Source organism: Drosophila subpulchrella, unplaced genomic scaffold (genome assembly GCF_014743375.2).
Source record: "Drosophila subpulchrella strain 33 F10 #4 breed RU33 unplaced genomic scaffold, RU_Dsub_v1.1 Primary Assembly Seq27, whole genome shotgun sequence".
Lineage (NCBI taxonomy): Eukaryota > Metazoa > Arthropoda > Insecta > Diptera > Drosophilidae > Drosophila > Drosophila subpulchrella.
In genome coordinates this window covers 1,196,737-1,208,944 of record NW_023665559.1, presented here as the reverse complement: position 1 = coordinate 1,208,944, position 12,208 = coordinate 1,196,737, and the positions used below count along the sequence as shown (strand labels likewise).

Below are 12,208 nucleotides of genomic sequence, written 5' to 3'. Positions count from 1 at the left end.
CTTATCTATTCAGCAACTACTTTGTAAGCCTGCATATGTCTATATGAAGATCTTGGAGCCAAGCTTTTTATACATTCACAGTCCGTCTGCCGCTCCGAATAAACGCTATACATTTTAATATAACCTATTCGTGCGTTATTAATTATAAATATAAGGGTGGCATATTTGTTGTCTTCCCCATAAACAACCTTATTTATCTTAATTGGTTTTTTAAAGCTTTTAGCTAAAATGTTTCGGCTTAAAGTTTTAACCGAAATCGTTAAAAAAAAAAATTAAATAACAAAATTTTGCCCATAATTTTTAAACGATGAGATTTAGACAAGTATTTCAAAATACCTTTCTAACGACATATAGCACAAGCCTATTGCTTTAGTAGATCACAAGTTACGGGTTTACAAAATGAAGCTATTTATAGCTGTTTTCTCGCCAAACTAGCTAGTTTTCCAAAAGTGGTAGAGCTAATGTTTCTTATATTAAGCTGTTTAACACCGTTTAGAATTTTCAGGAGTCTAAAATAACGTTTTGGGACAAACAAAATAAAATTTTCATATTGAGAACTTTTGCTTTTGAACGGAGCATCTGATTTTGACAGGTGTCATTCTCACGTATTAAAGTGAGAATACTAGTATGTTAGTAGTGGGGGAAATTTATCCCCTCGGCCCAAACAGATCATATTTTTTAAGTTTTCACTTTTACACCTTTACCGCTCTTTCTCCCAAACCAATTGTTTTTTCTTTAGGTCTTGCCATTCCTTTAGTTTTTGCAATACCTTTCGATTGATGTATCACTCGAAACAATCGGACGATTACAGTAGATTTTCATTTATTCTTGTATATATATCGCACACCCTCCTGGTGCGCTTCGTCACAACGTGGACTGCCGTCCACAGTGACATACTTTATAAGGTCGGAAAAGCTTCCTTCTACTTGTAACATACTTTCCAACGAATCTTTTACTTTACGAGTAACGGGTATAAAAATATGAAAACACACCTGAAAAATTTTACCAAAAATGAACTCAACAGAAATCGAGATGACTCTGCCACTTTAGTTCCTTTAATACATTAATCCTTGTACTAATTAACCGAAATGCAAAAAAATTAAAAGCGGTAGAAAAAGAAAACCAACGTGGAGACTGCAACAGATCCCAAGTCTTAACCGGATTGGCAGACATCAAATAAATAAATCCATATCTTGATTAAAGGCCACAATGCAGTTTACTGGAACTATTCAAACAACAATTTAGTGAAAGCCGAACGAAATTTCACAAATTAAAAATTGAATTTAATGCATATATTCATTTGATACCAGCCTCCGGCGGCTTATATTTAGTTTTAGTAAAAATGTCAATGTTTACAACACCCTAACGCTGAAATAAAGATATTTAAACAACAATATTTATTTTACCACTTAATTATACCCGTTACTCGTTGAGTAAAAGGGTATACTAGATTCGTCGGAAAGTATGTAACAGGCAGAAGGAAGCGTTTCCGACCCCATAAAGTATATATATTCTTGATCAGGATCACTAGCCGAGTCGATCTAGCCATGTCCGTCTGTCCGTCTGTCCATCTCTCCGTATGAACGCTGAGATCTCGGAAACTATAAGAGCTACAATACTGGGATTGGGCATGCAGATTCCTGAGATTCCTGCGCAGCGCAAATTTGTTTCAGCAGAGTGCCACGCCCACTTTAACGCCCACAAACCGCCCACAAACTTCAAAAAATCGTAAGTATGAACGTGGATATCTCGGAAACTATCATAGATAGAGAAACGGGATCTCAGATTTAGATTCCGTAGCCTTGTACGCAGCGCATTTTTGTTAAACGAATATGCCACGCCCACTATAACGCCCACTGTGGCGCCCACAATTTGTATGCTAGATACAAAATTTTAACTGAAATGTATTGGTTTCGTCAATACCTATCGATTGATCTAAAAAAAAATTTGCCACGCCCTCTCTAAACGCCCATAACGCTTAAATCTGTCTACCGCCGGTAGATGGCGCACTTAAATCTCTCTTTGCTGCTTGCATATCTCCATTTCCCTTTGGTCCCTTAAGCTGAGTAACGGGTATCTAATATTCGAGGTACTCGACTATAGCGTTCTCCCTTGTTTTTTCCTGTTTTTATACCCGTTACTCATAGAGTAATAGGGTATATTAGATTCGTCAGAAAGTATGTAACATGTAGAAGGAAGCATTTACAACCCTATAAAGCAGTGGTCGGCACACACATACCATCACAAGTTTGCCTTTCATTAGTGTGAGTGTAAAAAAAACGAAGTTGGCGCGCAGCGCGCTGAAGCCTAACGTTTTGCCCGAAGACCCATGCCGAAGTCATACGAACATTTACGTTATACGTGAGCGAGCAGGGGATGGGCAGAACACTTCCCTATGATCACTAGATAGGCCGCTGCCGACCGCTGCTATAAAGTATATTTGTCAAGTCCAATGAAGTTATTATACCCTTGCACTACCTGCAAAAGAAATAAGACTTTTGGGAAAGTTTCAGCCCAATAGCTTTAAAACTGAGAGACTAGTTTGCGTAGAAACGGACGGACAGACGGACATGGCTAGATCGACTCGTCTAGTGATGCTGATCAAGAATATATATACGTTATGGGGTCGGAAACGTCTCCTTCACTGCGTTGCGAACTTCTGACTGAAATCATAATGCCCTCTGCAAGGGCATAATAAAAAGAAAGGAAAAAAACAATGCAGCAGGCTGCAAGGTCGGAAGGGCAATGCATGGTCTCCGGGACATCGGAGAGACCAAAACAATTGAAGCCAAATGAGAATGTTGCAAGTGGTTTTGTTTTTTTTTTATAATTTGAACGTGAATGTGCATATTACTGTGTTGTATAATGTTGATTTTCTTTAAGAAGTCGACGTTATGTTTATTGTTATGTGTGCGGTGGGCAGGGTTCGGGGACTCACGGCCCTGACTTGAGCTAGCCGGAGTCGCGATAGCTTGCGTCCTGCGACTGTGCAACTAGAACGGAATCTCCGACACCGGATTTGTAAGCATGCGATGGCTTATAATCTAAATGCGAACCTGGCTGTTACAAAATGTAATAGTCTGGGGAATTGCAATAAGTACACATGTGTTAAGGGCGAGTATTAATGGAGGTGATTAAAGCGCTATGTTTTTGTCTACCTAACTGCAGGCTAAGAACTGTTGTAATCATAGCCGATTCCAAGTTTGCCATCATACGGAATTTCGTCTCTCAACAGTGAGGCCATTGTTGTCCATGCTGGCAATTCTAAGCTGAGAAGATTCTCTTTCCATATTTTCGTCTGGTTCAACTTTCTGCTCACGATGTGGATAAGCCATCCGAAATCGCCATTGTCTGCAAAGCCCGCAAATGAGAGTTTAGATTGTCGCTTATATCACCCCTTCAGTTCCAAAAAAAAAGTTTCACTTGTGAATCACCTTGGGAATCACGTAGGACATTTCCTCTTGCACAAGTGAAGAACAAGTGACGCTCCATACAGAAAATTGTATGGGATGTCCGCATTTTCACAAGTGAAAATTCAAATGAAAATTTTTCTAAGTCCAACGGGATTTTGTTCCTTATACTCATTTTTCGTATGGCCTGTCACGTTCCGGTGACACGTCCCATGTGAAATCACTTGTGAAAATCAGAATTTGTCCATGAGTTTTCACTTGTGAAATCAGTTGCAAGTGACACGTCCCAAGTGAAATCACTTGGGAAAATCAGAATTTTTCCATGAGTTTTCACTTATGAAAATAAAGAATTTAAAATACATACATTTTATTTACTTTTAAATTCATTTTATTAAAAAGTGTTATTTAGGTTATCTGTTAAAGGACAATTATTATAGTAAGCCTAGTTTTATGTTACGTTATTGGCTTTTTACATTGGTCATCGCTTTCCTTAAACCTTTGTCCGGGTCATCCGAATCCTTGGCCAACGCTCCTAAAAAATGTATGGGGATATGATTAAGAATGCGTTTTACTTGTTTATTTGTATATTTACCTTTTAGAGCTGTGTATAAACCCTTTGCGGGATTTTTTTTTGCCACAAAACATTTCGTCATTTACTTTCTGCATTTACATACTTTAAACTAAGATAAATGCACAACATCTTAAACTTAACGTAGCACTTACCTGACTTTATTATATTAACTTAAAGAGACGATTAAAGTAACTCTGCTGCGCACAATTATAATGGATGCTTCCCTTTCAATCACTCAAAAAGAATGCACCAAGTCTTCTTCTTACCCCTTTACTCGATTTCCTTTGTTTTCTCTTCGCTGTTGGCGCGTGCCACTGCACTTGTACACTTTCTAAGGCGAAATATATCCGACTATATAATTTGTACTTCTTCAGTAAAAAATACAATACGAATTTTTTAAAAATGTTAATACTAATACTACTAATGCTTTAAATATTGAAATCAATTTTAACGGACTAATTTTCTATAACTAAACTAAAAAAATATATTGTAATAAAAATGTATAATAAGTAAACACAACATTATAAGTAAATCCAAATTACTTAATTTTACTATAATCAAATAATTTACTTTTATAAAACAATATAAGTTGTATATTTTCGATACACAATAATGCTCCTAAAATATTAGGGCATTCACATGTCGCTGCTCCACGAAAATGTTTCCGCCGAAATATTAGTCGCTAGCCGAACATTACGGAGAGACGCAAAAAAAAAATAGCGGACCGGCCAAAATTTGTCTCTGCGAGCGCGGAGTGCAGGCTGATTATAAGACAAGAAAGAGAGGCAAATATCCGAATATCTGCCTCTCTTTGTTGCACGATGGTTTTCGTGGGCAGTCTTCTACGGCTGCGCCGACTGCTCTGCTGACGTCAACAGCGGCACAGCGTTTTAGGCACCAAAAAAGCTTTTTGCCTTGAGCCATGTCACCGCGTCCCTACTGCAGAACTGAAGGGACGTAAGGCAAAGCTGCGCTCCGCCATTTCCATCCCGAAAATAGCTTTCGACATGTTCCAGTGAACGAATCGTACCCATTGCCGCATCAAAAAGGCATCCATGCAGGTACTGAAACTTTTCAATGTTTGGGATGCAAGACTCCTGGTCAACCATTGTTAAAAACATGGCTCCAGCAGAGAGCCGTGAAAGCCTAGCCTTTACCATTACAAAAATGTTCCCAAATCCCAAACGGGCGATAGATGCAAGCTGCTGCAATTCGAACCCTTCAAGGTTATCTTGCGCTGCACTAAAATCCGCAGGCTGCTGTTTAAGTTTCTAGCCTAGATCACTTTTATAGATAAAAGCTCAATGCGTATGTTTCATATGTGACCAGTGGTCGCTGACACGTTTGACACCGATTGACGATTTACAAAAAACTTATCTCGGCAGAAAAATGGATTTAACTCGTAAACCTTTTCGTGCAATCATTTTTTTATAACTTTCGACGTGGATTATAACGACAAGAGTGCATCGATGAACTTGTATGGCGATGAAGCACCATCCTATAGCACTGTGAATAACTGGCTTAATGAATTCAATCGTGGCAGATGCTCGTTCGAAGACAAAGGTTTTGAAGGTCGTACAAAAAGAGTCGTTGTTCCACAAAAAATTTATGTCGTGAACTGATAACGCAAGATACCCAAAACAAAACAGCAATCGACCGTGAGGGTCACCAAGATTATGTGTGGATACTAGTTTGCATCCCCACTTGGCCAAGTAAAATTCCGTAGTAGAATAGGTAAACAGCGCTTTAGTAATGATTGCGAATGATCTGCTTTATTCGTGGTTAAAAATGCATGTGTCGCTCGCTTGCTTCTTATATCTGCTTCACATCCAGCTTCGGCGGCAGCGCGCAGATAATAGATATCGAATAGATAGCGCCTCAGGACGGCTTAGGAGAGCCCAATCAATGTGCGTAGATATTTAATAGCAAACAATGTAAGGCAGCTTTTTGCTGCCGGCTTAATTAAGGTTTTGGTCCGAGCAAGCGGTAAAAAAGAAAACCAACATGGAGACTGCAACAGGGCCCAAGTCTTTGCCGGACTGGCAGTCATCAAATAAATAAATCAATACTTTGATTAATGGTCACAATGCAGTTTGTACTGGAACATTAAACCAACAATTTATTGAAACCCAAACGAAATTTATAACTGTAAGAGATCACAAATTAAAAAAAAAACTAATTATGATAACACCCTCTGGCGCCTTATATATACAATAATATTTTTTTTACCACTTAAATTTTTCTTATTTTTATACCTCTTAATCGTCGATTAAAAGGGTATACTAGATTCGTCGGAAAGTATATAACAGAAGGAAGCGTTTACAACCCTATAATGTATATATATATACAACTCTTAGTCAAATCCAATTAAATTATTTGTACTTTGCTGCATCCAGATCATGTGCCAAAAATTTCGACTTGTTGGTAGACCACATTCCAATGTTAAGCTATGATCTACATAATACTCGAATCCAAAAATGACGTAATGTTACTGTTTCTTTCGAGAAATTGTATTTCTTTCAGTTACACATATTTCCATTAGGTAAAACTTCTTTATATATTATATTTACGTGATTTTGTTTTATCGATTTAGCGTCGCTTGTATCCGGTTATGTTAATCTTGTGCTTTGTGATTTTGTCAATTTTTTTTATAAATATTTGGTGTACTGGTGGCTCCTTTTTCAACAAAGCCTATTTTTGGTGTTAGTCGTTTGTTAAATATTGCCAATTTAACAAAACTAAATTTCCACCTAAGCCTGTGCAGCTTTTATTGTAAATCTCTGTACGCATAGTGCAAGCTTTTCAATTGCTTTTGGTGTTGTTTCTTATAGCTCTCTGTAATCTCTCTGCCGATTCTTTTTATTTAAAACTGTTGACGTGCATATTTTGCTTGTGTTTTGCAAGCCACTCTCAGTCGATAGAACAATTATTCTTTCCCTTTTTGTTTTTGATCCAAGTGTCAAATGGACTAAGGTAATTATAATTTTTTTTTATTTCGGCTTATTAAATTTTTTTTTAAATTTGAATAAAAAATCATGTTGGAATTGTGTCATTTTGACAACATCCGTGGTTAGTTTATTACCGATAAAATCGTTGTGCGATGGACCAATTGGTAAGGTGTCTGTCTCTGGTTCGAAAGGTCCCTGGTTCAAGTACGCGCCAGCGCAGAGTAGGCTGTACGATTTTCAAGAAAATTATCTAACATTTCCTTATAAATTGTAATAACAAAAAAGTATTTCAAAAGTATTCAGATTTCAAGCCAAAAGAAAAAATAATTTGTCACGGGCGGGACTCGGACCACTAACCCTCACGCCCGTGCACCAAAAACGATGTGCCGGCACTCTGAGCCACGGTGATATATTTTGTTTTGTGACACAAAAGCTTTTTCGTAGAACACTTTTGGCAAGTGTTAAAGTGGTCCTTGACATTCAATAGGGCATATTGATGACGATCTGTAAAACTTCGCTGGAGAAGTCCATGGGTCCGCTAGTCAACCTGAGTGGGCAAATACAACGGAGCTTTCTGTGCCTACAGGAGAAGTAAGATCTGTAGGAGTACCTGCAAGTAAAATATCCGGTCCTCCTAAAGTTATTAATGTACCAAAAAATTTAAAAATTCCAAAAAACTAAACATTTTATTTTTGGTCTATCAAAATGTAAGGATACTTTATATAAAGGTACCTAATATTTATGTTGACTCCTCTGCTTTTAACAAAGACATTTTGGCCTTAACTGAGACTTGGCTGAAACTGAAGATATCTGACTCAGAAGTTCTGTGCAACAATTGTAATACTTATAGAATTGATCGCTCTCCTCGTAGGATGGGGTGGGGTGCTGGTTACCGTTATCTCTATTCCAACATCAGAGATAACATACTTTTTTAGACCTAACGACATTGAATTTGTTAGTGTTATAGTTTCTTTGCAATCTTCATCTTTTTTGTAAATTGTTTTAATATTCCACCTGGATCCGACTTAAAAATTTATTTTCACCATTTGTCTGCAATAAAAACTGCTCTACCTCATATTTCCGACAGGGATCTCTTGATTTTCTAAGGTTATTTTAATCTCCCTGACATTTCTTGGTCCCCTTCCACTGACTCCCTTGTCTCTATACCTTTATCTGTCCATGACTTGGTCTGTTAGGATTATCATTACAGCAAGTTAGCTTTATACGTTGTTCACTAAACAGACAATTTGATCTTGTATTTGTTTTCGATCCCTCTGAAGTCGTGGTATCTAGAATTGACCCACTTGTTGTCCGAGAAGACAGATATCATCCCAAATTGGAACTAACCTGCGTACTTTCTCCAACTAAAAGAAGATGCTTTCGTAAATGTGACTATAATAAACTAAACTACTTGATTTCTCAATATAATTGGGCAAATACATATAACTGCATGGATATTGAAAGAGCTACTGACATAATTTATAGTGTTCTAAACTCAATTTTTAATGAATGCGTTTCTGATAGTCTTCCTCCAATGGAAAACAGGCCTTCTTGGCTTACCAATGCGCTGTAAAGACTTAAAAGCCTTAAAACAAACACTTATAAAAAGTAAAAAAAGTGTGTGTTGGCTCATACTAGTTTTAATGTTATCAACAGTCATTGCTATGCCATGTATTTAAACCGATGTAATTTGCATTTTCAAAGGATATCTTTGATGAGTTCTTCCAAACTACTTATAGTTCTGTTTCTTGATCTAGTTCAAAATACCCCAATCACTTAAAGGGAGCAAATTGTTTTTTTCCTCCTGTAATTACCGAAATTTCTTTCTTAAGTGATTTAGAAACAACAACAATGGACTCAGTGGGTGGGTGCTTAAGTTTTGTGCCCGAACCATTTATAAACCGATTCTTAAACTCTCTCTTTTATCTATAAGGCATGATCACTTTTGCGTCACAGGTTTGGGTGGTTTGTGGGCGTTAGAGTGGGCGTGGCAAAATTTTTTGGTATCAACCGATAGGTAGACGATAGGTAGACGAGACATACATTTAATTTAAAACTTTTTACCTAGCATGAAAATTATGGGCGCCACTAGCTTGGGCGGTTTGTGGGCGTTAGAGTGGGCGTGGCATATTTTTTTTTTTTTTTGTGGTTGTCTAGGTTGCCATAATACAGTGATGGGAGAGCTAACCATTCATAGGTAGGATTTGAAATATATAATTCCTACTAAGGTACACTTAAAACCGAAGAATGCAAAGAGATGCATATTATTCATTAAAATGAATTTGGGATCAACGATTATTTCTAATGCCTATTATTTGGAAACTATATTTATCAGGTATATGATTGTTAACGGAATGAAAGTCTAAATTTATAAAAGGTTTCAAAGAAGTCAAGAGGTAAATTAGTACTTCTAGTAAGAAGTAAAGAATCTCTACCTAGATGATTACTTCCCATCACTGTCCATATAGCTATCGTATATTTTGGATCATCTTTGCCCTAGCAACATCAGACCAAGGTCTTTAACAATCAATGGGGACTAACTACATCTACTATACGTAAAACGTAAACCGCACTATGTGGCATCCGGCGGAGTTACTTAGAACTTGAGTTTGCCCAAAGTGTCGGACACTTTCTGGGCATTGGCCCCCTTCTTCTTGTTGTTCTTGATGGGTGCCACTGGGGCTTTTGGCTTCTTCACCACCAGATCCTTGTGCAGAGTCTTCAGGCTGGCGTCCACCTTCTCCTGCTTGGCCTTTACAGATTCCTTTATCTGCTTGAGCTTGCCCTGCACTTCCTTGGGCTTCTTACCCTTGCCCTTGTTCCCGTCGGCCACCTTGAACACGTTCTTGGCCTTCTTGGACTTGTTCAGCGCAGTCTTAGGCTTGGCGGCTCCAGGAGTCACCTTTTTGTTGTTTGCCTTGTTGCGACCCATCTCTAATATTCCCAAATTCTGGATAAAGCCTAAGATCGATATTCGCGTATTAAACTTGCGCTGCGTACAAGACTACCGAATCTAAATACGAAATCCCAATTCTCCATCTTTGATAGATCCCGAGATATCCGCGTATATATATACTATTTTTTGAAGCTTAGGGTGGTTTGTGGACGTTAAAGTGGGCGTGGCAAACTTTTTTTTTTGAGTATTGATGAAAACAATATATTTCAATTAAAATTTTTATTCTAGCATCAGAACTGTAGGAGCCACATTTTTGGGCGGTTTGTGGGCGTTTTAGTTGGCGTGGCACGCTGCTGAATCAAAGTGCATGCCAAATCGCAATAGCCTAGCTCTTGTAGTTTCCTAGATCTCAGCGTTCACCCGGACGGACAGACAGAAGGCGGCTAGAAGAATATATATACTCAAGAATATATATACTTTATGGGGTCGGAAACGCATCCATCGACGAATCTAGTATACCCTTTTACTTTACGATTAACGGGTATAATATGGGTGCGAAGGCGGATGTCCAGAACTTCAGAGATATTTATAAATTGTCTGCAATTCCTAAAACAATTGAAAACGTGTAAACATGGTCCTGTTAAGGGACTATCGACCACCACTAATCTGCTTGTTACCTCAACGGTATTCTCTTCAGGAAATGTCTCTGGACCGAATATATTCAGCTAACGATTTGAGTGTTCTCCTGGATCCAAAACTTAAATTTGACTCCCACATAATCTCAAGTGCAAATCAAGTGTAAGTCGTAAAATAATGCTTGGTACTATTTTCCTTCATATTCTTGTTAAAGGAGATATTGATTCCGTAGATTTGGTAAGCCACCTAACCTTTAATGTTCCTGTTATAGCGTCTTCCCACAGAGATCCATAAACCATCTACCATCGAAAACTTCCCAGATAGTTCCCCATCCAAATTTGGCGGACTTTTTTATGCGATAGTTAGGCGACGTTTTTGCAACTCTGAGCTCTTCTTCTTGACAGTGGAAGTTGAAACACTCACTACGAAAATGTAAACAATAATGACAAGGAACGATCGAAAATGGAAGGCGCAGAAGCAACAGGTTTGGTTAGATTAGCAAGATCAGATGTTATCGGATGGTAGATGGTGGATGTGCTCTGTGGAATCGGAGTTTCACATTTAAAAATGGGAGGCGCAGAGGCAACAGGTTTGGTTTGAGGTCCACAGGTCTTCAGAACATCTGTTATCGGATGGTAATGGTGGATGTGCCATGTGGGAATCGGAGTTTCACATTTGTCAAAAATCCCAACCGTTTCAAACGGATGTACTTGAAGAACATCAACGTTACTCGTTATACTCGAGCGGCTTAAGATTGCGGTGCAGTCAGCAAATGTAGACGTAATAAGACTTTCGCTTGTAGGAATATCTGCTGTGTACAAGATAAACAGAGTAGGGTCCCGTGCGCTATCTTGTGGAACTACAGCTTCAATGGTATACTGGTTGGATGCTGCTGTGGTAGAGTTACAAAAGGTCTCCACATTTTACAAAATTAGAGATACATGTTGCGAATAGGTAATGTTTTCAAGCATGTCGTTAAAGTACATGGCTTAGGACTAGATTTAATTATAGAAATGTTCCATACAATGTTCAATATGAAAGGAGTACAAGCTTTCAAGCATCTTATTGGATTGGTAATTATAATCATATTGCAGATTGGTCGTCGTATAACTCTTTTGAGCGTTTGAATATCAACCCCACGAACCCTGTTGTCCTCGCCAACGATCGAGTTGATGTTAGCTAATGCTGGGCGGACTTTTGTCCTCATGTATGAGAGCAACCTGACCAGGTTTGAGGTTTGCCATTGCAGAAGTCAATTTCGATCGCATCTGAAGCGTGTGCAGGTAATCGCCCCGCCACAGGTCCCATAGGCGTGTCTTCGTGTATGCAATGCGTTGAAGTCGTGTAAGAAACGATAACTTGCTGCCACCCACTTCACAACCGTGTGATCACCTCAGCATCTCAGCTACCTGTCTCAATTCTGAGATTCCAGATGTCCATATTCCGAACGTCGCGACGTAGCGATCTTGCTCCTTGTAGGCTTCCCACGGTGCTGCTTCCGACGTCTTGACTTGTTGTTCACTTGATGCTGGGTGACTGATTCTATCACTTTAATAGACTGACTGACCTTGATGGATTGAGTCCTCGTGGTTGACTGCCGGCCCTCTGCGGTCTTATATAGAGCCTCCAGAAACCGTTATTTAGCTTTTGCGCACGGCCCGCTGGTGCACTCTACTTCAGGTCCAAATTACGTGGTTCCTGTTTGACCCATTTGACTTCTGCGCACGGCTTCCAACTGGTATCCCAA

The 12,208-nt window shown here is 38.7% G+C and overlaps 1 protein-coding gene across 1 annotated transcript; it reads right to left on the bottom strand.

The window, feature by feature from the left end:
* Positions 1–9,059: 9,059 nt before the first annotated feature.
* Positions 9,060–9,894, bottom strand: LOC119559630. The gene has a single exon (XM_037872667.1). It carries the CDS (start codon positions 9,859–9,861, stop codon positions 9,526–9,528), a length of 336 nt encoding a protein of 111 aa, XP_037728595.1. The 5' UTR covers positions 9,862–9,894; the 3' UTR covers positions 9,060–9,525.
* Positions 9,895–12,208: the final 2,314 nt, after the last annotated feature.